The following is a 27,839-nucleotide window of genomic DNA, read 5'->3' on the forward strand; positions in this document are numbered from 1 at the left end:
AGATAGATAGATAGATAGATAGATAGATAGATAGATAGATAGATAGATAGATAGATAGATAGATGGATGGATGGATGGATGGATGGATGGATGGATGGATGGATGGATGGATGGATGGATGGATGGATGGATGGATGGATGGATGGATGGATAGATAGATAGATAGATAGATAGATAGATAGATAGATAGATAGATAGATAGATAGATAGATAGATAGATAGATAGATAGATAGATAGATAGATAGATAGATAGATAGATAGATAGATAGATAGATAGATAGATAGATAGATAGATACTTTATTCATCCCCGCAGTGAAATTCACATTTCCAGCAGCATCCCTCCGCTGAGAACATTACAATAATAAAGCAAAAAGAATACAATATACAAATACCCAATGTGACGTGCTAATACCCACTGTAGCGTGTTGTATAGAGTATTTTAATAGTGCTACATAGAATACACACTGCAATAAAAATACGGTAATATGCAATGTAGGGGGTGTGGTTTAATGTGGGCCTTTACTCCGCTGGGTGGGGTTAAAGAGCCTCATGGCATGAGGAAGAAAAGATCTCTTCAGTCTGTCCGTGGTACAAGACAGTGACAGCAGTTTATTACATTTCCTCAGAAGATGAATCTGCCATTTAAAAATAGCACAGATAAGATAACGCTAGCTAACAGCTGTTTTCCTGGCGTGTAGCCCACTTAAGTGATAAGAAAAGCCTGATTACAAGAGATCATGAGTGTTTTATACCCAACACTTAGCCATTGTGAAGCCGCAATTGTTTATAATTTAACAATAGATGCTCGCCGGTGCTCAAACTTTGCTAGCAGCAAAGACGAGTGACATGAACATGGCGACGTCAACCTCAGCCGATGAAAAGAAACTTGCAATTTGTCTTCTTTCTTCTGTCGCCGCTTCAAAGTACAAAGAGTCTTTGAAAAGTTGATTTTGTTTGCTTGTAATGATCTTTCGTGTTGTTTTGTCAGGTTTTGGAGATAATGTCAGTGAATTTGTGTATTTTTCTCTCATAATATGCATTGGAAATGTTTTAAAACCTTAATTCTAAACCCTAACTCCATGTCTGGCTCAAAGACACTGTAGCTGTGTTTTTTTCTCTCCTTTACCTTCCTTTTCTTCTTGTTTTCTTTCTCTTTCTACCTCTTTCTCTTTTACATTTCTCTCTTTTTCTCTCACTCTTTCTCTTGTCCCTTCTTCTCTCTTTTCACTATTTTTAAACATGTCTCTCTTTCTCTTTATCTTCTCTCTTGCTTTTTATTTCTGTCTTTTTCCCTTTGTTTCCTCATTCTTCATCTATTTCTTTCTTTCTTTCGTTTTTACTGTCTTTCTCTCTCTCTTTCCCATGTGTCTCTCTCTCTTTTGTGTCTTCTCTCTATTTCTGCCTTTTTTCTCTTTTCTGTCATCTTTTTTTCCTTCTTCATCTTTTTCTTCTCTCTCTTTTTTGCTTTCTTTCTTGTAATGTCTTTATTTTCTCTTTTTCTGCCTTTTCCCCTTTCTTTTTCTCCTTCCATGTCTTTTTTTCTCACATTTTTTTGGTTTATCATTCCTTTCTTAATTTCAGTCATTTCTCATTCTCTCTATTCTTCTCTCTTTCTTCATTTCTTTCTCTTTTTTTCTTTCTCTTTTTTCTGTGTTTCACACTGTGTCTCTTTATATCTATCTTCCTACTTTCTCTTATTAGTTTCTCTTTCTGTTAGTGATTCTTTCTCTTTGTTCCTCTTATTCTGTTTTCTTCTCTCTCTGTGACTCTCTTTTTCTTCCTGTTTTTGCTTTCTCTATTTTTCTCTTTCTTCCTTTTCCTCCATTTGTTTCGCGCTGTCTTTCTTTCTTTCACTTTCTTTTTTCTTTCTTCCCATCATTCTTACAAACTCTTTTTTTCTCTTTCTATCTCTCACTTTCTCCGCATCCATTTTTATCCCTCTTTCTCTTTCTTTTTTTCTCCTTAATCTACTATTCTGGGCCCCATGCAAGTTTTTTTCCCTACCATGTGATCTTTGGGCTCTCATAAATTGGACACCCGGGATCTGCTTTTTTTTTTTTAATTAATTGACAAAAGGACATTTATGAATAAGCCTCTCACGTTATTGACGTGAAACATTGACGAGGTTAGACCTTGCACTCCAGGGTATATATGTAATGAAGACTTTAAAAAGCAAAATAAGATCAAATCCGATTTCACTACTGTTAACATTTATTCCAAATCGAATTTCTCCCTTGTGTTGACACTAGCACGTTGTGCATTCCTGCGCAGCGGGCGCCATTGGCTCTCGTACACGTCAATCTTTCATCTAACCCCGCCTCCGTAGAACCGAGTTCCGAACGCTTATTGGCCGTCCCATTAGGACTGAAAGTACAGCGACCAATCAACGTCGAGGAAGGACTGCCCCGTTTCGACAGAATAGTCCCTCGCGCCTCCAGTGGAGGAATCGAACGTCCCCGAGCGCACACGGTCTCCGCTAGCGAAAGGAAATAAGGCTTTCTTCCTTTTTTTTAATTCCTCCGCCGCCGCTAAGACCACACGAACCGGCAACAATTCGGGACGCGGGCGGGCATACTACTCTATTGTTCTCAAGAGGAGAGGAGGGAAAGCGAAGGATTTGGAGCCTTAAGTTTTTTTTCTTTTCCCCCCTTTTCTCTATTTTTTTCTCCCCCCCAACCGAAGGATCGTGCGTTCGGCGGCGCGTTCCGCTTCCCCCCCGCCGCAAAGATGATGGTCGGAGAGGTCGAAGTGAAGGAGCGACCGAGGCCGAGTCCCGACTATTTGATGCAATTGTTGAACGAGAAGAAGCTCATGACCAGTTTGCCCAATCTCTGCGGCATCTTCACGCATCTCGAGCGGCTCCTCGACGAAGGTGAGCGGGCGTTAAAATCAACGCGACCACCCGCTGGTGGAACTTTTCTGCACCCCCCCTCGTCTCTATCGAATACGTTGCGGGAAGTGTCGCGAGATTAGGAATGTTGACTTGGTGGCGAAACTTTTTTTTTTCTTCAAAATTTTGAAACTCTTTTAAATAGTTTCGGAACACGTTTAAAAGTTCATCCAAGGCGAAGTTTGGGTCGTTAAAGGGGCTTGTGGAATTAATTAAAACCATTGGGGTGTTGGGGGGGTATCCACATGTTCGGTAGCTTAGCTACATTTTCGGCTAGCTAGTCACTCGGGAGAAACTTAGCTAGTTTTATTTTTCTTGACATGTAAAATGTCAAGAAAGGCACAAGAAATGGCATATTATGTATTTATTTTAGGAGTGGGGATTGTCCATTTTTTCTTTCTATTTAACGGCGGTCGTGAGTGCAGTTGCCCAGCGAGCGAGCTCCGACCGCGGAGGAATGTTGCGTGCGTCTCGGCCAAACAATGGCCAGTTGAGGCATGGAGATTCCGAAACTTCCTCCTCGTCTCCGTTCAAAAACACACACTAAAAATATAACTATTTTACTCCATGAAATGAAAATCTAACATATTTTTACTTCTGGTTTAATTTGATCTTGCAGAAGAAAAACATTGTTGTTTTGTGCCACGTGCTGACACACGCAATCTGTCTACTATGGGTACGTTTAATATTATTATATATTATTAATTGTCAATAATGTTTTCCCAAATTTTAAAAAATCATCAATAATCTTAAATAATATGCGTTTATATCATCCAGCTTGGGTCACTAGAGTGCGCCACAATCACCATTGATTGACGTTTGGAATTAAACACATTACATTGCAAATACAGTGCACCCCGCTACAAGACGGTTTATTTTTCGCTGTCTTGTTAGTAAGCATTGTGCATTTTGTTTTAATTGATAAATGGTGCTTGAAACAATATTTTGTTATTATAGTCGTGCGTCATTGTCGCTATTTCCAAATCATGTGTATTTTGGTTATAGGGATTCTGATTTTTCTTCTCAGATTTGCACTTTTTAAATTGTAAATATTCTATGCATCCTAAAAATAAAGTGACAAAATGTGGAGATAAGTCTTTTTAACAAAGGAAGTATTGATTTTCTTGTTTGTTTTACAGTACAGTAGTTATTTGTGAAGAAATGTTTGAGACTACGATTTTATTCTTTCTTTTTTTCTCATTTACTGTAATTGTACAATAATTGTAAAAAAAGATTACAGGTTTCAACTTCATAGATCTGCATGCCACAGTTTTTTTCTAAATGTAAACCCGGCGATTAACAAGGGTTGACTTCACAAAATAATCCCTTTATCTTTCATGCATTTTATTACTTTTCGCCACACGCCAATTCATATTTTTAGTAGTTTCGGTGTTGCGTAGGCGCCCGAGTATGCGGCAGCCTTAACCGGTCGGCACAGATTTTTCTCCTCCCACAAAGACGAATGAGAAAAACAAAAGTTACTCAAGTAGACGTGTCCTCCAATTTGCTGGTGTAACGTGCAATGAAGCAAAATTCAGTCAGGTTTACTTTACTCTCTATTTTTAGATGAGTGAGACCGTTTGTGCACAATATTCACCACTGCTCCACTAAATTACGTCGTTTTTTTTTTTTTAATGCGTGACTTTGTGCAACAGCAGGATTTTTGGTCAGTGCTAGGGGTCAATGATGGGTAACTAATTTAGCTTTGTAAAACACAGAACTGTTATTATAGTTTGTCAGATGCGAGATAATCGATCCGTAAATCAACAACGTTTGAACCTGGTGTGTTATTTTTTCCATATTTTCTTTTTAGGCGTGTAGCAACAAACGTTCCTGAACAAAATTAGTTCAGCGCTTCATTTATTCCTCAGTTCAGTCTTTCCATAGCGGAATTTACTCAGTCCCTATCGGTTTCCTTCCTTTCGACATTTTCCGTTGTTTGTTGGTTGATGTTTAAGTTTGTTGGGAAAAAAACAAAACAAAGTGATGGCACAAAAGAGGCTGGAGGAAATCCACAGAGCAAGTGTGACAAGCTTTCTCTTGTTATTAGACTCTTGAAGTGAAGTGTGTTTTTTGTTTGATTCATATCCTGAAGAATGACTTGACTAAATAGTTTATAAGTTGACAATTTAAAATTTTGTTGGGGAAAACCACCTTTGCTACTGGAACCAAGAACATTAATAGTGATCCTGATTATGGAAGTATAGACTTGAATTGTCTTTTATTGTCATGAACTGTAACCTGGTCTATGTTGTTTACAAGGAGGTATGGCGTTGCGCTATACAAGAAAGAATATTGGGATAAAAAATATTTTCATGATATTGGTTAGGGACTGTCCTTAAATGTATGTAGAGAAAAACATAACTGCCCGTACTCGGCTTTTAAAGCTCCACTTTGTTTCCACTATTGTCTCAAAACCTTTTGCTGTTTCCAGACAGAAGTACCCAAAAAGTACGGGGACATACCCAACCTGTAAGCGCACAGTGGGGGTGTGGACCTCCCACATCCCATTTCCTGAGAAACAGATGTCCAGATGTTCCTTGTCATTTCCTATAGTCTGCCTTTAACCCAGAATCCAAATCCCTGTATTAGCTAGAATGTGTGGATAGCTCTTTTTAGGTCCTGACCTTTTCTGCTTGAGGTATTTATTGTGTTTCTTTTGTGCTGAATCACCTAAGCATTCATTAGAATTTGAATTGTCGGTTTTGTCATTTATTATAACGTAGTGGGCATTGTTTACCAGATTAGATGTAGTGCTCTGGGCAAAACATGTTATTGAGGACTAAAAGGGGGAAAAATATTATTAGAAAGGAGGGGCAATTTTCTTTAAATTATGTACCATAGCACACTGGGGTAAAACACCTCTTTGGTGCATTTGTCTATGAATCAGACATGAAATAAATACAGATCATTATTTTTTACAGATTTTTGATTAAACAGGGGTGCACATTATACATGAAGATGCACAAATAGTTATTATATTTCTCTTCAACATTCTTTAAGAAATGTGACGCCACATTTGAATTGTCTGAAGCCTCAGCCTTCGTCCCCCCTCAAGCCGTGTCGTGGTTTACGAGGGGTTTCCACAGCGCCATGCCAAATATTACCCCAGCGCCAGAAATGGCGTGTGCACGCTATGAAAGTCACCCTTGTGCCGTGGAGGGTCCGCAACGTCTGGAACCCGTTAGGCGCTGTTTGCTTTTCTTGCCCCCGCCGTCCAGGGTTTTGCCGTCCCAGTGTGACTTTGGGAGCTAGGCTTGCAAAGCCAGCGCTCAGATGTCAGTGAGGCCCCCACCTACAATGTTTTTGGCAAAAATGTTACCGTATATTCCGCACTCAAGGGCACACCAAAAATATTTGTAATTTTTTTTTTAACAAATGGGGCGCATGGTATTAAAACTACTGTAACAAGGGTTGCATAAATAATAACTTGCGCTTTATTTTAGTAGGAGCATATCACTGATCTCAATTGCATCCAATGTTATGCAGTTGGATGCAACAAGAATCGAAAGCGGATCACGGCGCGGAGTGCACCACATCCTAGGAATACAGACGACTCATGAAAAGGCATTGGAACTTATCTCATCATTACACTGTTCAGGTCACAGTGCAAAATTGTTGATGTTTTGATTGTTCTGGTAATAAGAATATTGTCGTGCATTAAACTGGTCCGTTGCATTGGCGTCTCGCAAAGTCTTGACAAAATGCATTGGGATTCTGAACTGGATAAGAGAATGGCATTGTGGGAAGTAACTCGTAATTCCTGAAAGATATAAATGTGTGGCCGCATATTTTCAAAAAGTATTCATAACCTACCTGGTACCGTGACTAAAAATAGTGTGATGGTTAGGTCTTAATGCCTTTTTTGTCTGTATCCCCAGTTATATAGTGGATAGGGTCTGGCACTCTCCCTGCCGCAGTCCAGGTTCAATACCTGTTGCGTCCAATGTTTCGCATTTGTGAACAACCACTTGTGTTCCTAGTGGCCTGGTGATTAGGATTCAGTGCTCTTACCACTGCTATGCAGTTCGATCCCCATCGTTGTCATGCAATTGGGTTTAGCAAAACAATTTGTCGACCGGTCAACATTTGCATGAATACGGTAACACATTTCCAATTTTGCCTGGGTATTAATTACACTGGATTGTTTGAATTGGTTCAAATTTCTGAAAAATTTGGGGTTTGCTTTGTAGTCTGGAGAATACGGTAAGCATACATGGGTTAAAGCTGAAACCTAAGAATATTTTCTTTCTGGAAGTGTCGGTATGCGCGGCTGACAGCTGCGTGAATTCCCCTGCCCCGCCTGGCCAATCTTTTTGCGCATGCCTCCACAGCTGCTACCATGGCAAATAAGGAGGGGTTAGGGGACTATGTGGACAGACCCCACCCTCTATTGCTCCAGTGGACGCCTGTCCATGCGCACCCATTTTGTTGCTGACATGTATGTGGCGCCTCAAGGTCATTGTATAAGATTGACAAGCCCCCCTCCTCTTCTGTATTTCCAGTTGTTCATCCCCCGAGGTGACACCTGCTTTGGACTTTTGAATTTATTTTTACAGCCTGCCAGCCAAAACACAGCTTTTTCCACTTGGCAGTAAGTTAGCAGAGCATAAGGCGGAAAATCTTTATTTTTTTATTTTTGTGGCTTTTAACTCTCATTTATAGACTCGTATTGATTCCAAATTGTTTAATCAAACAAAAGCCCTCCCGTGGCGTCTGTTTTGGATGAGCTTGTTTTATAGATTTTACATCCAACTGTCGACTGGCACAGCATGCGGCGACATGCGTGGTGGCGCCTGTTAGCTTATCCATAGCCACTTTTCTGTGTTTTTAAGGGATTCACCGAATTTTCGTCGCCAACGTTTTTGTCTGCCAAAATTACAAAAAGTGATTTTCTATCGGTGTTAGTTAAAAATAAAAATTAATATGAGTTTCAAAATAACGATGTGCTGATGTCATGTACAAGGTGGCGTGAACCCTCCGAAGCTGGCTTTCACTCGCGGGTGGGTGAATGCTCGATGCAACTGCTCATTTTTTATTTTTCTCATGAGAAGGATAGAGATGGATGACACTGCCAAAACGGCGCCGCCAAACTTTTACAGAAATACATTCCGTCAAATGTTTGCGTCCTTCTGCTTTCACGTTTTTTAGCTGCTTTCCAGACTTTGGCAAAGACTACAGAGCAAACTTAATATTGTTGAACCGTTTGATTTTGTGTACATCATTTTACACATGTACTTTGTATGTGACATACAGTCCGTTGGTACCCAATGTCGATTGGCCGGTTTCAAATTTTCATATCAGTATACCCTTGCATTCCCAGGGGCTGCCATCGCTAATTGAAGCATACCCCATACTTGAATCTGTTCCTTAAGGAAAACTTCTTCATTGGGTTTGTTAAACGGGCCAATCTCGTACATCTTCCCAGTTATTTTTCTTTTAGATTTTTTTTTTTGCCTCCTGTTTTTTTTGCTAACCTCTAGCTCCGCCCTTCGTCATTGTTTTCAACATCCCGACGGAGTGAGCAAGTTTTCTTGAGTTAACAGTGTGTATTTGCCACTAGAAGAGACCCGCTCTAACCTCTGACACACAATCAATGGCGTATCTATCAGGATGGAGCACCGTGCTGCTTAGTGCACCAACAGGCTGACAGAACAAGTCAATCCGGGGGCTGCCGTCGCAAGTTGAAACCTGTTTTATCCTCCATCAAAACCTCTTCCTCCCCTCCCTCTTCTGCATCCTTTCCCCAAGCACCACTTTATAAGCTGGGATTTAATTAACGAGCACCATTCTGTGCACCGGTTTACTGAGCCGTAGCTGCCATTGTTGAAGTCGACACAGGCTTTGTGCCGGTCTTGTTCGTATTGCTTGTGTTGCCCTGAGAGAAATATTTTGAAATGGCTTGTAACATCCACAAGAAAACTGAATTGGTTCTTGTGATCCTTGTTTTGGCATTTTGTAACATTCTAGCATACAAGTGCGTTTGTCTGTTGGAAAGCTTTGGGGAGATGTATTTGAGCTAAAGTACTTTTCAGAATTCTTCCGACTAAGTACAATTATACGCAAAAGAATAAAGCCAGTATTTGTTCAAAGGGGGTACATTAAATGATAAATCTGCAAAATGTTTTGAGAACATATTTCAAACAGGTTTTGATGTAATCCTACTAGTTGATTGCCAATTTGTTTAATTGTTTGCAAAAATCAATGCCAGTGTTTGTTTAAAGAAGGGTTTATGAAATGATATGTCTTCGTGTGGTCCTTCTTATTAATTATAAGTTTATTCCAACTTTTGTAAAAAGTAAAGTCCTGAAAACCAATTCAGTTTCAATGTAAAAAGAAAATCGGCACCATCTTTCAGAAAACGTTTAACTTGTTGATTTTTTTTTTCAAATTAGGAATAGGTTGAATTGAACAGTTTATTGCCAAGCCCTTCAGTGACTTCAGCTTTGTTCCCTTTTCAATTCATTTATGCATTTCTGTTTTTTTCTTTTTCGCTTATCAGTGTTTCCCTTTTCAAAGGGTGTGTGCGCAGACAAAAAGTCAATTGTGGCATGAGAATACTTGCTGAAGGACAGAAATGCAGCTGGCTTTTCTTGGGTTATGGACTTTAGTCCTCCCTTTTCGGTCTATTTTGCTTGGAATTTCAGACCAATTTCTTGCTTTGTTGAATTGATAAACCTTTGCATATTTTTAAAACAAAAGCAAAGGTTACTTCACCTGAAACCGTTTAAACTATCAGTCACAGTTGCTACATTGTGTTGTGATAAAACTAACGTGGGTCTTGCGGTAAAATCAAGGCCTCGCTTTGCCTTTGGCGGATAAAGCGCCACCCCATGGCCCGGTTGAGCTTTGGTCCTAAGGTCCCTGGCTCCTTTTGCACCTCTGAGTTTTCGGCATCAGCCCTAGCACCTCCCAGCGGGTTCTGCGAGATAAAGCCATTCGACATCAGCTCCGGGCTCTTATCACGGCCTTCAATCCTATGAGAGCCAGGGCCTCCTTATCGCCACAGTCCCTGCTCGACCGCCTCCTGCCTCCGAGCGTCATTCAGGCTGCCTGGCTTCCTATCTCGCTTTGCCGCTGTCTAAATGCTGTTACGTTTTAAGCCCGACAACAATCAGGCCACCTCTACGTCAGAATTTAAAGGAAATTTGAAGTTGGACTCATCTAGTGAAGTCGTCAAATGAGGTGTTCAGAATTTAGAACTGTGTTGGTCTCTGCTGCCACCTCCTGGCTTGTGTCATCAATGCAGCCTCTGTCAGCTCATTCATGATGCGCCTGCAAGTACATGCATTTCTTAGACATGCTTGAAGAAACTTTTTTTTTTTTTATAGTGGACGCGCATGACGTCACTCTACAGCATTACCCCCGGCATGTATTCCGTGCCAAACAGCACTTCTTAGGACTCAGCTGCCCATTGTTAATCGAGACAGATTAAGATCAGTGGTTGGTGTAATTGTACCCTAGGCAGTCCCTTGAGACATTTTGTGACTAAGGGCTATACTCTTTATGGGCACCTCGGACGACGCACCCCACCTTTAAGTTTTCAGGAAATTTGACCCCAAGGAGAAGTTAGTTTTTTTTCCCGTGTTGGGAGACTGGTAGCTGTGTGACATGACTGCTGTTTTGTAAAACCCCATCTGCTTAGGCAGAACTATCACAACCATTTTGGTTTGAGATTGCATAATTTATCAGGCTGATTGTCTCGGCTTTCGGGTATTGGAGCAATATTTGTTCAAGGGACTATTTGGAGCACCAGACCACATTTGTTTCATATTTATCATTCCCCCCCCCCCCCATTTCCTCTACAGAATGTTTTTTTTTCCAGCATATCCCTCCTACTCTTGCATGTTTTTCCTGTGTTATTTAAGTTACAAAGAGACTGCAGTGTATAACATTCTGGTAAAGCATGAATCACACAATTTGGCATTACTCTGTGTCTCCTCCCTTTTTTTATTCAGAAACAAGGCAGACATGAGGAGGGGTGGGGGATTGAATGCTTTACTCTGTCTTCTTGTTACCCGCCCACCCCTTGTTGCATTAATTTTCCCCGAGTCTTTTCAGTAGAGGACGAGGAAACAGGATTTGGCAAGCAGCTAAAGAATTTCCGCTTAACCTCCTGCATTTTTGTTTGTTTTGCACATCTGCGCTCTCTTCTGTGGCAGGTTTCGCTTTAGATGTCTTGCGTCCAACGAGACGTTGGGCGTCTCATTTCCTCGAATCTGCTGGTAACTCAAAAAGTCTGTTAATGTTTGTCTAAATTTCCCACTTAGCAGATGTTAATCTCACTTCATCCCTTTTGAGAGCCTTCGCGGATTTGGCCTCCCTGCGGCCCGGAAGCCTCTGCTACCGCGTCTTACTCGCTTTCAGCAGGCCGATAAATCAAAGATGAATTATTTACCTGTCCTCCGCCAGTTGTATTGTTTCTGTGAGGCCCCGGCGAGAGAACGCCGGGGCTGAAGTCATTGGCATCTTTGGGGGCCGCCGAGGAAAGCGCGTCAGTTTGAGTCCTCGGTAGCTTGCTGTCAACTCAATGTGAAGCGCCTCACACTCTAACCTTGCTGTCAGACGAGGGTTTCAAATTTGTGAAATTGTGTTTCATGTTTCCCCCCCTCCTGCTTTTTTGCTTGACTTTCATTGGAATTGCTAATACAGTCGGTTCAGTTTTGACATCAATCAAGTTTAGACAAGAGTCAATACTGTTTTTTTCTATCAATGTCTGAGACTGTCTGAGACTTTTGGTCTTTGGTTTAAGGGACCTGTAGTTTGGGCCAGAGGGTGGCAAGTCAGAGAGGTCATGGGAGTGATATAAACATGTTCTTGGCAATGTCCTACAGACTGGATAGAGAGCAGCTGGTGATTTTCTGGCCTGTGTTGATGACCTTCCGTTAGGTTCTCCTGTCTGCTAGCGTGCAACCATTATACCACACTTAGGTGTAATTAAACTAAAATATAGGATCCCTACTGTAATACTGCCTTGCAGACATCTCTAAATGTTCAAATTCCAACTCCACCTCTGTTTTTGTAGGTGTTTTCCACAGACTGCAAACATTTAACAAGATTTAAGTCTACAATAACCCTATTTCGGCATTGTCCGTTTCTATTTCCTTCAGTGTTGCTTTGAATGAAATTAACATAGTGTGAAGTTTTCTGGCGTGACTGCCACCTTGGAAATAGCTTCTCATCAAAGGAGTGAATGACTGACTCCTCGCAGTTCTTACGAAGCCCATTGTTTGAATCTGCGTACCGGATTGCGATGGTTTATTTATTTATTTTTCCTTAACATTTCTTTCAATAATGGGAATTGGACGAGGTTAAACTGGTTCACTTTTGGTATTGCCCATCTTTTATTCGTTGACAATCTAAAGTGTCTGACTTTTTTTAGACTGATTTTGTCGATCAAAATGTTTGTCCATCCTGGTGTAATAATTTCTATAATTGTACGTCTTCATCTTTCCAATCTTGTTTAATCTTAATTGAACAATGTCTGCAGTTGCCCAAATGAAGGAAATCAGGGCAATTAAATCTGCTTACTGGTATGTTTGTGTACCCTATACTCTCCTTTAGGTGTAATGGTTTACTCACCCCCGATGTTTTTGGCCCATGTCAACCTTGGTAACAGTGCAGTACAGCATTCCTTTATAGATTTTTATTGGTGTTACCTACACCGCCACGCTCTGCTTACAGCGGTATCCAGAGAAAATCCCCTGCACATTTCCCCCATCACACACACTTGTTTCATGCAGGTCATTAATCCACTGTCCCACCCCAACACTACTTAGTCAGCAATGTTTCAGCGGGAGCAACAGGGTCTTTGCTTGGTGAAGCAATCACTAAGCACAGACAGTTGTGTTTTACAGCCGAGTCTCTGTTCCTACAGCCTTGTGGTTGAATGCCAAATGCGATATGCAGCAGCAAGTAATAACATTAATTTATGATGTTTTAAAAAAACTAACCATCCTAAGGTATGTTTTGACTTTCATTTACTAAATGAACCGCCAACATGTGCATATCAAAAGCACTTTTTTGCAAAGACTGATTTCCAAAATGGTCATTTTAATCAGCATATCAGAAAACAAAAATGATCCATTTCATTTTTTTCCTCACTAAAATAAGGAGGATATGTTGGGAGAATTAGGAGAAGTGAGTACTGTCAAGAACAGTGAGTGAGATGGGGGAAAGACTTCCTATGTGATGTGAATGAGGTCACTTTGTTAGCTAGGGGGGAAATTATTGACCCCTTGTTCAGCACCTCACGCCTGTGCTGGCCCCCTGCGCCCAAACAAATGTTGGAGACACAAAAGGCTTTTTTGTGCACTATTGGGCCAGACAGGACTGCTGGGTCAGTACAAACAAGTGATTCCTATCTACGAGAGCTTGGCATCCAACCCCGCATCTCAATTGACCGAAGTTCCTGCACAGGGGATGGGTGACCTAGTCCTCGAAGGCCGTATGTCCTGCATGTTTTTGCGTATTTCTCTGCTTTAACACGCGTTGCAAGTAGGCTTTTCGGGAGCTGGTAATTGTAATCGCCTGTACTGAAATGGGTAACGTTGCAGGCTGGACATTCGGCACTCGAGGACAGGGTTTGCCGACCCCTGATCTACACAGTGGTGGACACCTAACGGTTGTCATTTGGTAAATATGTGCAACAATGCTAGAATCAGAGATGCTTAGAATAAAAAAACAGGTCGAAGCACAAGTAGGTCTGGATTTGGAGAACTTAGGTTAACTGATGTTCAGTATCAACTGGCAACTTAAGTCTTGGCGTGTTCTGTGTGTTTACCATGCTCGGTAGGTAGGAGACGTATGAAGGCTTCAGAAAAACAACTGGAGTAAGATTATATCGGCTCCAGACTGTCTGGTGTGAACATTTCCTTGGAGATGCATGTCTGGACATGTTACAGATGGAGAGGTTTTGTCAGAAATGGATATATGTTGACTATTTAGGTAAACTGAAGTACAGTAGACCACCAGGATACAATATTAATCTGTTCTGAAGTTGCGATCGCAAAGGGAAATGCCTCCTATATAATTAAAATACAAAATGTATGTAAAGGAAAAAATAAGTTGATTTTTGGTAAAAAGTCATGTGCTGGTCAAGTGGAAGACCAGGTGGATGCAAAGCCTGGGAGGAGACGATGAGTGATTAAAAATGTTACATATTTTAAAACTCGTCATGCCCTTAGAAGATTTCCTTAGTTTATTCACCTTATGTTTTTCATAATAATCCTGATAGATGGTTGGCTTCTGACATGCGACTTAACGAAAGTAAGGGGTTTATGTGCCTTCCTCTTTTTTGAAGATTCCACTGTCGTATTTTTGCTTCTCTCGTTGACATCACTAAAGGTCTTGACACCAGGGTGAATAGATACTGTATTAAAATACAGTATCGGATTGCCCACTCTTCTTTTAGAACTCAAGATTCTGAACTAAATGATAAACATTGTGGGACCAACCAATAGCATATTAGCATTTTTATGATGCGGTGATGCAAACCAATGACAGACCAGAATTTTATACGACTACGAGCAATAACAGACACGAATCTTCGAGACGTAACCCTAAATACGCTTATAGAAAATAAAATAAAATCAAGAAATGTTTAAGATGGGTGAAATTCTGTAACAAAGGGCCGGAAATGCCACTTACATCGTAACGTGAAGTCATCATAAGATATGGATGCAGAAATCTGGGAATCTGCTGTTTTCTGTAAGTTCACCACTTAAGTCGTCCACTTACTTCGTTTGGGAGAAACTACATGTGGACAGGTAGACATTGACGCTAGCTGCCAGATGCGGTCGACACCTCGAGGTGTTAGTCTTTCCGGAGATGGACTTGTCTCTTAGTCCCGCTGTCACCTCCAATTCGTCTTTCTCACTCATCACCTGCCCCTACATCGTGTTTACCACGTTGTGTTCACCCAACCTCAACGTCTTTACTTTCTCGAAGCCATGCAAGCTTTCCGCCAGCTGGTAGGCAACCATTCTACATCTGACGAGTTTCGTCCTTGTCAACTCGTTTTCCAAAAAAGACAATCAACGTTGCAAAAGACTGACTCATTTTCCTGGCTTTGTTTTACGTTCAACACTCATACGCTGACCGGAAAAAAAGTCATCAGTTTTTCCCCTCATCATCTCTGACTGTCTTTCATTTTGCCCTCTTCCTTCCATATGTTTTCTTTTTGCAGCCCTCTTTCTCCACTTGTGTGGGAAATATTCAGCCCGGAGGCGCCTTGGCCTCGTCCATGTGAAGACCAGTGGTGACGTTAAAGGCCCGCAACGTGGCCTGTCACTTCGCATCAGTTAGAGCGCCTTGCCCGACCGGGCTCGCGCATGCCAGCGACGCGCGTGGCTCTTGACACAATCACTCGCAGGCTTAAATATTGCTCGAGAACAACACACTGTTGGATTTGCAAAGCTCTCGTGCCCAGATGCTCTGCAAAACCTTGAGAGGGGGAAGTGGTTCTTGTGTTTTCTTTGGTAGTGTTGACCTATATCAGAAGAAACTGATGCACCAGACATAGACCACGAAGTTCTGTTAAGGTTTAGCACAAGGGTGCGCAAACATTTTGAATCCGTACAGGTTTTTGAAATCCTTAAATGCTTGAATTTTCACGTTGTGTTTTCATGGATTGAAAAGCGCTTGAACTTTGGGTGAAGTGCTTGTAAATGCCTGAAACGGTTGACATGTGTCTCAACATACTACACAACAACACCTGGGAAGTTTATTTTTTATGGTGAGACTGGGGCGCTTGGGACAAAACTACAATATTTTATCAGTAGTACTTCATAAACAATTATATATAATCTCATTGTATTATTTGCAATTTCCGTCTGAATAAAGAGCCTAAAAAGACACTAACCCAGCCTCAAAACAATGTTAAGCCAGGGGTGGGCAAACTACGGCACACCTTTAAGTTCGAACTGGGGTATTAAACATGCGGACCGTCAACCCGATTAGGCCCGTCGATTAGGCCCGCTCATGAGTCAACGCAAAGAGAGGCACAAGCTTCGTTTTTAAATATATTCACTTGATGTTGCCATAGCCGGGCAACAATCACAGACACTGGACCTGTATTTCTCCTATTTCTTTCATTCTTCTTTCTCTTTTTTTTTTGTTCTTCTCTGTCTCAGTTTATTTTTCTCTTCTCTAATTCTCTTTCTCCATCTCTCCAACTCTCTCTTTAATCTTCTTGACCGGCCCCTGTGAGAATGATTTTACTACCTTGTGGCCCCTGAGCTAAAATGAGTTTGCCATCCCGGGGTTAGAATCTTTGTCAAATTATAGACTAAAATAAAGGAACTGCAGGCTTCAACAAGCCTTGAGTAGGGGGAGGGCGGTGGTAAGCATCTCTAGCCCACACTTATTCTCGTGATGTAACTTGTTTGTCTTCTGTCTCAGGCCAACAAGACGTAAGCAACGAAGCATCCTTACACTTGTCCGTGGGCGGTGCTTGACACGCTATCGAGCTATTCCGCAGCAAACGTCTGTCAACCCTCGCTTCCGAGATGAAGGCGGGACTTTAAAAGAATTACAAAAAGGTGCAGACAACCTCTGCTCGCTTTTTGTCTCCGTTTTCTGGCTTCAAAGCCTTCCTGTAGTAATCGAGTGACCTCATTCCCTCGTAATGAGAGGGGATGAAGGGAATGCGCTCGTTCCTCATTCCGTCACGTTCGCTCACATTCTCTGCACTTTTTGGAAGGGCGGCGGCGGTATTTGTCCGCACTTTAAAATTAAATGTTGTCTGATTGAGAACACAAATGAAAAGGAATTGGGCTTTTAAAGACTGAAATATTTCTGGTCCTTGTGTAGCATTCCTCAGGAAATTGACCAATTTTCTTTTTGGCAAAAAGTATGCTATATTTAAGTATCTTTGCTTTCTTTCCGTGATTAGTTGAATTACTGTCATCTTCATCCAGATGCGCGGATAAAATAAGGCTTGAACTAGCGAATGGACATGTCATTGCCTATTGATTATTCGAATGATTGGTTAATCATTTTTTTACTAATATTAGGATAAAGTTAATTTAATTAATTAGTGAATCATAGATGCAAGAAAACTAAGCACAATAAATAATACGTCTTTTATTGAATATCCTGATGCCAACTAGGCATAGTCCTTGGTCAGTAGAGACATAAATCCATAAAAAAAAATCTAAATTTTTAGGGATCCGGAAATAAATGTTAAATTAAAATCGAGTGAACATGTATCTTTGTAAACCAATAACGGGCTCGTTAGCACCAGAAGAACAGTAAATAAAACAAATATGTGCATTTTTATAGTACATTCAGTGGTCAACTACAAAGTCCGAAACAACAAAAGTACTTACTGATTACTAACAGTTGGAAATCAAACGCTTTAATAACTGCCGTTTGTTATCCGGACTGCATGCATTTCATTTCTTATATGTTCATCATGCACAGTCTGGCATAACGCTCAAGCTCTCCTTAATAGCAAAGTGTACACATACAAAATGTGCTAACCCATATTAGCTTAAATGTTGCTTGAATCTTACCAAGGCTAGTCAGACTTAATTGTTTTCAACTGTCTGACTGTTCTCTCTAAATGTTCACCAAGATACTGACATAATACTTTGCAAGTAGTTTTATTTGCTATATCCAGGCTAAAATCCTCCCAAACTTTAGAAGTTATGATATTCATGTAGAGATGCCTCACTCTATTGCAAAGATGTATTTCGCAACCAAAGTTGACAAAGGAAATCATTGTCTACTATTTCTACTGGCGATTTTTTTACATTGTTGCAACTGTGAGCAAGATTATTTGTTTCTTTCTATTGACCAATTAAATGCTCATAAGGTAGGACAGATAACTCCTTTTGTCAGACAAACATTCTCCTGATTGTACTTTCCTTGTGTTTGTAGTCATCGTTGGGGTGCAGACGGGAAGTTGTTATCTTGGCCACCTGCATCCACATTCTGGGCTTTTCCGTCCTCCCTCCCGTCCCCCCTTCCTTTTCACCTCCTGGAACTTTCCGGCCATTGTTGTTTCAGACGCGGGTGTAACCATCTTGATAGCTGGGACGTTTTTTGTTTTTTTACCTTGGCATTACAATCACACGACATGCCAGACTAAATAGTCCAAGTCGGTTATATGCACAGCCTTTAATCACTGAGGGTTGTTAGTTACAAATTTCAAACTGAAATGAGGACAAGGGGGAAAAAACAGCATGGGGAAAAGGGAGAAAGGGGCCATATATGAGGTAATACCCCTTCCAAGGTTTTTTTATTTCCTCATGCTGATGTTTTTGAGTTTTTTTTTTTTGCCCTCATGTAGGTTTTAGATCAGGGGTGATGTAATAGTCCTTAGTCTGCACAGCCCTTCTTGTGACTTCTTGTGATTAAGGGTTATACATCTAAACATGACTAGTCTTCCAGAACAACCAGGGTGCAATGGATTATGCGTGGGCACCAATAGACAAAAAACGGTCAACATCAACACTCATGATGGCTAAAATTGTGCAGAATAGACTATTCCCTCAATGTTTCCTGTAAATTTGTTTCATTACCACCCGTATCAAGTGATTTTCGGAGAAGTAGGAACTCTGTAACACAAATCGGTTTGCTAAAACACACTTCTCTCATCCTGGATATTTTGATGCTGCAAAACACTGTGGACCTGTTGAACAGAGACAACTTGTATTTTCTGCCACAATGGGGGAAATGCCCCTTTTGTATCCATTAATATATACTGTATATTTATACTCCTGGCAAGCAACGTATGAGCACACCTTGTAAACAGAGTGAATGCAGCAATGGAGCTCAGTTTTGGTGTGAACTAGCATGATATTTAGTTGATTTTGGTGAGCGCCATGACTAAAGTCACCTTTTATTCAATGTTAAATGCGGAAACCGCATCTATTTCCTTGGTCATGTTTTTTGTGGTTTGGGGTTAAACGGGGTTCTTAATTTGTCACCAAGCATGTAAACGATTTAATTTGGATTGTTCTAACCGGGTTCAAAGAAACAAGGCAGTCCTCTGATTGGTTTGAGTGTACTGGCCCTTGTAAAGTGACCCCGTAAATCTGTGTAATATCTATTCATCCGCAGACCCTATCAATACAATAAAATCCAAAAGTCAAACTGTGAATGAGTGAGGGAATATTGGATTCTTGTCAATGTTTTACAGCCCACGAATGGTTTTTCAACCTCTGGCCGAAAGTGTCCATGTACCACGTTTTGCTTCCCTTATCCCATTGTTGTGCATCCTGAACCATCATCCTGTTGTTCTTCCTCTTCTTTATCACACATTGTCACATCCTGTGCTTTATTTAACATAGCCATTGTTATTTGCTTTGGCCGTGGTGGTCTTTCTGCAAAAGAACGCCCAAGGCTGCACGTTTGTTTCCAGTCGCTTGTGCTTTGTGTCTACATCAACAACGGGGCTGACAACCTCTGCTCAGCGCAATTCGTTGGTTCAAATAGGAAAACTGAGTCGCGCTTCTCAACTTTAGCCTCCCTTTTCTTCGCTTTCTCCATTCAACTGGCAGCTACTGTTTGTAAACACGGCGTAGTAGTGACACTACAAAGATGTGATGATTTTACACATGACTGTTTTAGGTTAAATGACGGTCGCCGCGGTTATAAGACGCTACGTACAATTCCCTCTGCAGCCGACTGGCGCCGCAACAAATTATCTGTATGGGATTGATTTATCTATGTATTTTGCAGAATTACGCCTGAGTTAGCAGTTCTGGCGCATTACCGTTTGAGCTGAGCTCCACGTTTTGGCAACTGATAAAGGTGCACCGAGGAGATATGTGCTGCATTCGCTGAACACGTCAGCTCGGAGTGAATATGTTTTTGCACACATTTACTCTATATTTCTTTATAATGAATGGGCTCGGATAATCAAGAAATGTAAAGGTCCGATTGTCTTGAGTAATAAGAATAAATATTAATACATTGGCTAGTATTAAGTCTGTTTGATAAATGCTTTTGCTGTAGACAAGACGGGGAAAAATATATTAAGTCTGTCATCTCAATTATGTTGCCATTTTTGTATTTTTTAAAATTTTTTTCGACTGGCAACGTGGTGGCACTAGTTTGCAGAAGAACTGAGCAAAGGCTTCTTTTTAATTTTTGTAAAAAACAAAACAAATAAATCCGTATTTTTTCATTGTCTAGAATAACTTTGTGTGTTAAGCTTATCCTAAACCAAAAATAGTAAATACAATATTTATGGGCCAAATGCGACCTTTTAATCTGACCCGCTGACCCAAAATTAAAAAAAAAATACTATAAATTTAAAAATTAATGTTTTAGTGCCACCCATATCCCAAGTGGCCCTTGATTGCCCTGTCCTCATTAAAAATATTATTTTAATAAAACGTTAACATTCAAACAATTTAAACATAATATTTGATATAAGTGTTTTAATTGTTCATTTTTCTGTATTTTGTTGCTGTGTGTTTTATTTATGAAATGTAATATAAAACATTTTGTAATGCATATAAATACATTTACTACTCGACGCCCATTGAGAAGGTTGCGCATCATCAAATGTCATGAGTACTAATTTTAGCGTTGTCTATTAAAGGCAAGGCACTTGTATTGCTGCTGAGAACACAGAGAGTGTTCCTGTTTATTCCCGAAAACCTTGAATAAACCAGACACGCACTTATTTCCAATAAAGGCTAATTTGGTGCAGCTTCTTGAGTGCGATGCTTCCTTTTTTCAGTTTCCGCCTCTCTTGAATGTCTTTGTTCAGCCCGGTCTTTGCTGCATTTCACCATGTCGTGTTTCTTTCATCATCTTTGCTTCCCTTCGCACGCTCGGTTTAATCAGCACTGCCGTGCTTTAGCGCATAGTCATTGGCGCCCCAAAAAAACGCTAGTTGCTGTTTCACCTCATCATCACGCGTGGAACTTGCACCGAGACCCACAGAAATTGTGCCTTTACTACAGGTTATGATTAATGACTTAGAAGATTGCTCTTCAAGGCCTGGCCATCACACCCACGCAATAGGCTGCTTTTTGAAGACCAGTCACAGGCCAGTAAATTGTCCATGGCTGATATCTTGACGTTTACAATTACGATTACTATTTATTCCATTTTCCTAGACGTTGATGGATGATGATTTCAACTCTGCTTTGTTTTTAGTTTCTCGTTGGAAATTGTAGCTAACCAAAAAGCTTTCAGTTACTTGGTGGATGATGGAATCAATGGTTGCAGTTAGGGATGCACAGACTTTTCGGCACCCAAAAAAAATCTGTGACCTAAAGTGAAGTTTTTTGTTTTCTCTCTGAGTAAATGCTTCTGAAAAAACGGTGTTGTTGTGTCTAGAGAGGCAACCTGTGTGAAGCTGGCTTTCATCAGGGTGCGAGTTGATGGCACAGCAAAACATCTTAGTTTGTTTTTACACAAAAAAAGAAAGATAACGGTCAAAATAAGAGGTCATATACCTTTCTGCTTGAACGTCTTAGTTTGCCACAGGTACTGTACATGGCAAATGTTTACATGATAACAAAACAGAGCTAACTACAGTTGTGCAGTTAATTCCTGAGAGCATACTTGGTGTGTGAAGAAAAAAATTCAATTCTCAAAGTACAACTAAATTGTTTCTGTTGTTTTGATTTTAGATCTCTCAATAGTTTTACTTCTTCTATGACTTTTTTGTCTGACAGGTCTTTTTTTAATGAGTATTTGATCAAATAAGTACTTAAAATTAGCATCTACTAATATGTTTAGCTAGTATGTGCAAAATAAGTATTTAGTTTATATCCTTTTTTTTCCCCAGGTGTTAATTTTCAGCCATGCTTTTTATATATTCAGTTTTTGATTTTTGCCCCTAATTTAATGGTTTATTTTTCACCGGATTATTTTGGTTTTGAAAATTGTCCGCTTTTTAATTTTTATATGTAAGGAAATAACAGGTTAATTTTTGACAGATACGGATCCCCAGAAAGAGAGGATTACAATTTTGAAAATATTTACATATGTGTATGTGTAGACCAAAATCCAGACTTTGAAATTGACTTGTAACCATGCTTTATGCTCTGTTTTTATCCAATGCATACATGACAAGATTGCGTTTGATTGTGTTTTGTTTCATCACCACCGGTTTTCAGTTTGAGAGAGCTACAATTATGAAGCTGAATGAAGTGTCAGCAGGTCTCTGACGTTCATGACACCAACGTCAATAATGCACACATGCCACCACAGCAACATTTTGTTCTCAGTTGGCCTTGAAAACACATACTAGTGTTAATTCATCAAAGTCTAATTTCTCTGAAGTCTCTGAATGAGGCTAATTTTGGAAATCACACATCTAATTACATGATCGTGGGATACCCTGGCGCTAGGTTCTGTGTAAAAGTCAAAGCCCCCTCTTGTGAGTTTAGCTGGATCGCTGCTATAATAGAAATCAGCTGGCTGTGCTTAATCTGTTTTTTTTTTTTCCTTCAGTTTCCATGTCACCAGACTCACAATGATGCCTGGGTTAGTGAGCTGGAGTAAGAAATGAGGTGTGACTCTATTTCCAGACAGTTTCCTGCAATATTTGTTTTACAGATATTTCTCTTCTGCGCTTTTTTTCATTGGCCTGGTTCTCGAGGGATTCCAGCCTTCAAATGCAACAGCTCATTAGTTGAGATATGTGGGTGTTTTAGTGTTAAGCTGGGTGTTTGCTATTATATATATTACATTTAGTTAAGTTGGAACCAGGGCACAGATTCCAGGGCTGTGCTTGAACTGTAGCTGAACTAAAGTTTTGTTTTTGTGTGTGTGTTTTAAGTCTACTTCGGCCTCATTATTGATGATCACGGAGCCGTTACATTGCTGCTATATGCATGCACACACCTGCTTTGTATACGCTCGATGCAAATAGGCATTATAGAGTCAAATCATCGTGATGTTACGCCTGATTATCATTGACAATAAATGCGTTTTTGTAATCGCCAAACACTGCTTTTTTTCTCAAAAATTTATAGTTCCATGTTTGCGAGTGATGAAGTGTTTGGCAAACCAGAATTGTTACATTTGGGGTTTCGACAAGCCTGCCAATTAGAGGCAAGTTTTAACGGCACTGGCCAATAAACGAGAGGCACAGTTTGCAAGCAGCAGACTTTGCCACACAAAGCTCTCCAAATGAGGTCGCTGTTTTTACGGGTAAAACACTTCAAGGACCATTTTTGTACTTTTTTTATGGAGCTTAAATGGAAATTTGAGTAAAACATTTAATTGTCGAATGTTGGGACAATCTCGGTGTCCTGACATTTAAAGTTAAATAAAATGTAATTCGAAGAGATTTTTCTGGCTTTTTAACACCGTGCCAGGTCATTTGGACCAGAGGTTATGATTAAAGTTCTCACAAAAAACAAATATAGTCGAAAATGGTATAGAACTTGCAATACTGGTCTGAAGACTCGAAATTAGTTTTGTTTGTTTGTTTTTATTGTGCAGTCCTACTAGGTGGTATTTATTCTTTAAACGGAGGGGCAACCCTTCAGTTTCCAATCAACAGTGATATGTCAGAACGGTGAATGACTCTGTTGAGATAATGAATGTAATTGTAGTTGCTTTTAACAGCACACACATTGCTCTTATTTTAAGTAGAATTATGCCGGATCATATCTGAGCTCACTTCTTTCTGATTTAACATGCTCTTTGGTTCATCAATGGTATTCTACAAGGCAGTCAATACGGTCTTTGAGATTTTAGTGTAATCAACTGGCATTGAATGTTGCACTTTGTCTTTTTGTGTTCTGCAGTTGACATTGCAGAATACAAACTACTTCAACACTTTTATGTTACAATCAGAAACATTTGATATATTTTAATTATTATCAATCCATTCATATTTGTTCACGTCTGATTCATTTAAGTATCTAAATTTCCCCCCAAAAAGCATTCATTTCTTACCGCGGAAGGCCAGAAGAGACTGCTTCCTCTTTGTCTTGTTTGCCGCGTGCCCACCCACGTTATTACTTTCTTCACCTTGCTCCCAGAGGAGCGCATCCAGAGACCTTGTTACACGGCTCTTATTTAGTGGCCTATGTACTTAAAGACCTGACGCTGGGGCTTTTCAGCCGATATGCCTTTAGAGGATTCAGGACGCGCTATAAATCTTTCCCTTCGCACGACAACATACTGCTCTGTCATTTCTGTCTAGAGCCTTTTTAGACCTTTCTGACTAAAGCGGGGGTAGCACATTTATCCCCATCACGTCTGGATTCATGAAATTTCTGGATGAGTCACAGCGTAGCAGTCGTTATTTCATACATCCGAATATTTCAAGTCAAAGCAACGTTTAAAAGGGTAAAGCTGTCTGAGGAAATTTGTTTTGGTCAAAATCAATTTTGTTAGACTCCTAATCTTTGAAGTTATTTTTGCTAGGACCCCTAAAATGCTTTAAATACTTCAAGACAGCTGCATAAATTAAGGACTGGGATTGTTAAATGTTTACATATAAGATAACGGATATTAAGTTGAGTTTTCACTCGAAGATAACACACATTTATCTTATGTGTCCAACAAGCTTACTAAGATTATTATTTATTATTATTCGGATGAGTTTTTGCTTGCAGGAACACTGTATAATAGGTTTGCAATGAAGACTGAAACTTTTTTTTATTTCCTGGCACCAGAAAACCTTACGAAGAGAAGCTGAGAGTCAAAAAGCTGCTGTGAATTGATGATAAGCTCCAGAAATGCATACGTTTTCATGGCTCAGTCACCTTTACCAGTGCACAAACTACCACTTCTGCTCTTTGCATTAAATAAAGCAAACTTCTTTCATTCACACGCCCGGCCCGCCAAAAGCCTCCAAAATTGTTCAAGTGGAGTGTTGTCAGGGATAAAGTTGTCTTTGCCGCGAATAACTGCGCCGCACTGCATTAAACATCCCTATCCTCTCGTAGCCGGACTAAGTGAAAAGACTTGTTCTTAGGCGGTGTCTGTGATTGACCAGTATGTTTTTTTTGTTTTTGCTTTTACAATTTTAATGTTTCAAACATTTCCACCTCTGAACAACGCAGACATAGAGTAGTGAGTATTATGGGTTTGATGTAGGGGTGGTGATTTAACGATATTCGATTGTGAATAAGTAAAACAAGGTCGGGTACTCCAAAAATTGCAAGATTTTAAGATTGTCTCAGGGCATTTGGTGGCTAAGTCTGCTTAGCATTATTTCAGGATTTAATGCGAAGTAATTTAGAAGCTAACTGCAGTAGGGTGGAAAATATAAATGTATTGGTGTAAAGTGGATAAAGACGGTTTGTGGATTGTCAATGGGCAATACATCCATTTGGTAGCTAGTTCTGCTTTAGCATCACTTGAGAATCTAATGCCAAATAATCTGGCAACCAATGGCAGTAGGGCGGGCAAAATTATATTAGATCATGAAGTACTTATACAAGATCTGGATTTCCAAACATTTCAAAATTGTCAGATCGTATGGCATCTCTTGAGTGGCTAGCTTTGCTTTCATTTCATAGTCAATGCAAAATATTTTACCAGCTAATAGCAATGGGGTTAGGGATATAATGATATTAGATCATGGGTTACTTGAACAACTTCTGAAAATGTCAAGATTGTTAGATCGTCTCTGGATATAGAATTGCTTTGTTCACGAGCTTTGCCTTTGCTTCACTTGAGAACTTAATGTAAATGTTCTAGCAGCTAATGGCAGTAAGGTAGGCAATATAACAATATGGGATCATGGAGTACTTTAACAAAATCGTGATTTCAGAAAAATGCATGAATGTCTGTGGTCATAGCATTGTGTTGGTGACATTAGCGCTTCAGCATCACTTGTGAAGTAAATGCAAAATAATTTAACTGCTAATGGCTGTACGGTGGGCAGAATAATATTAGATCGTGTAGTTTTTAAACAAGATCTAGATTTCTGAAAATTTCAAGAAGTAATGCGAAATAATTCATTAGCTAATGGCAGCAGTGTGGGGGAATATAACGATATTAAATGAAGTACCTCAACAGCATTGAGATTCTCAAGCAGTGCCAGAGTGTTAGATTTTCTCATGCCTTCGCATCGTTCTGTTGACTGGCTCTATTTTAAAATAACTGAGAGGTTAATGCTAATTATTTAGCAGCTAATGACATTTTCTATCTATCAATGCTAGCTTTATGGGCACGACTGCAGGCATTATTACCCGGCTTTGAACCATGCACGTTTCAATGAAATGAAATTATCTCTGTCCATAGAATGAATACATTTTCTGAAATATCCGTTTTGGTTTGTTTGTTTGTTTTGTGATTTAGCTTTTTCCAATCTCAGCATCTGACCCTCAACTCACCATCAAAGGATGCTGCACGATTTTATTGTGCTTCAACAAATACCTGCCGGTTTTATTGTATTCACTCTCAAAGAATGCCTTTCTTTAAATGCAAATGTAAATGGTCAAATCACGTAGGATTTATTCAAGCGTAATTGATTTAATTTGTTTACCTTAGTCAGGTTCCCCCCAAATGATCACTTGCACATTCGTTGATCCCTGCCGAGTTTATCCTATCGACGTGTTTACTTTCATTAGATCAACCCATTTTCTCGTTATCCACACCACTTTCTTCCATCCCAAATTAAAGCCTATTTATTTTTTCTTCCGGATCGCATTTCTGGCAGAATACACCCAAAATCTTCCTACTCACCGCCAAAAAAATCACCCTACAATAGCATTTAATGATTCGCTTTTGAAAACCCTCCAGGAAAAAAAAAAACGATTTCCACTGCTTTAAAGATCCAATCCGAAAGACTGGCGTGTCCTTTTTGTTACTGCAGATTGGATGCGATAGGGCGGTAATTGAGAGAAACAAAAAGATAAGAATAAAAGGGGCAGTTTTAGCAGGACTTTAAGGGTGACGGCGTAAAGTGTGAATACAGCTGCAGTCCGCTTGCTCAGCAGTTCTTTTCTTCTCCCCTCCAACCAATCTCAAGGGCAATTTTTATTGCTCCCCTCACTCTCCTTTTGTCTAAGGGAAAATGGACAATTAGAATGACTTTGAATGCTCCTTTTTAGCTAAGCAAGAAAGCAATGTGTTTTGTAAATATATGCACAGTCAGCTTGTGGAAGTCATGGTGGCACACTGCTAAGTGGAATAACAGGTCAGTCACATAACAGAAATTCCAAATGACATTGACGGGATTAAGAACTGCATAACGCATATAAATTAGGTCGAAAGAAAAATAGCCAAAGAGAAGGCTTTATTCACTATTTAGTTGAACCAAAATAATGATCATACGGAAAACATATGTCACAATACCGTCAAAAGAATTGCGATCGAAGATTCTTCAAAAGCAATTAGCAATTGACTGATTAGCACATTTCTGTACATTGTTTTCCTTTCCTTTTCTACTAAAAGGAACAAATCTGAAAGAAAACTTACTTTCTGGAAAGTGATTAATTTGAATGGTGCAAATTTTCATGAATAAACTCGAGTTATTAATGCAAAGGGACTAGCATTAGCGGCTAGTTGCTTGTCCCCAATGCTAGCATTTGTGGTCACTGTAATATTTAATGATTTATTGTCACTGTACCGTGTAGTGCAACTGAAAACAAGTGCGACAAAGCACAAGTAAGAAATACAAACCACAGAGACTCAAACTGTGCAGTTTGGCAAGTTTTTCCTATTATTTTTGCTCAGCCTTTCTCGAGGTTTTTGTTTTTTGGGGGTACTTATAGCAGCAAGATGGCAGACAATGATGTCAGCTTCCTATAGGTGAGCCTCATGTTCTGTAAAATAAATAAGCATTTCTTTACCTCAGTGTATTAAGCGTTCCCCGGACTGTTGAAAACAAATATGTGTTTCTACCATGTCCCCAGGCACTGAAATGTGTCATGCCTAATATCATTGGAAAGCGTAAAACATCCCCATCAGTCTGAAACAAAACCTGGAAACTATAAAGCTGGCGTAATTCTCCCAATTTGGTCCCCTGGCAAAAACCTGGCCAAAGGCTGGGCAAAAAAACGAAA

The 27,839-nt window shown here is 39.9% G+C and overlaps 1 protein-coding gene across 5 annotated transcripts in view; it reads left to right on the top strand.

Annotated features, from left to right (window-relative positions):
* Positions 1 to 2,430: 2,430 nt before the first annotated feature.
* Positions 2,431 to 27,839, top strand: part of qkia (QKI, KH domain containing, RNA binding a) — a 109,704-nt gene continuing 84,295 nt past the window's right edge. For 3 of the 5 annotated variants that reach the window (XM_088353835.1, XM_088353836.1, XM_088353834.1), the window contains exon 1: positions 2,432 to 2,874. In XM_088353835.1, the coding sequence (XP_088209961.1) occupies positions 2,730 to 2,874 (145 nt within the window). In that variant the 5' untranslated portion in view covers positions 2,432 to 2,729. Of the gene's footprint in view, positions 2,875 to 27,839 lie in introns of all 5 variants that reach the window. The other 2 variants (XM_088353832.1, XM_088353833.1) reach the window with 1 other exon arrangement.

The sequence above is a fragment of the Urocampus carinirostris genome, chromosome 15 (genome assembly GCF_059441175.1).
Source record: "Urocampus carinirostris isolate Australia breed hairy pipefish chromosome 15, RoL_Ucar_1.0, whole genome shotgun sequence".
Lineage (NCBI taxonomy): Eukaryota > Metazoa > Chordata > Actinopteri > Syngnathiformes > Syngnathidae > Urocampus > Urocampus carinirostris.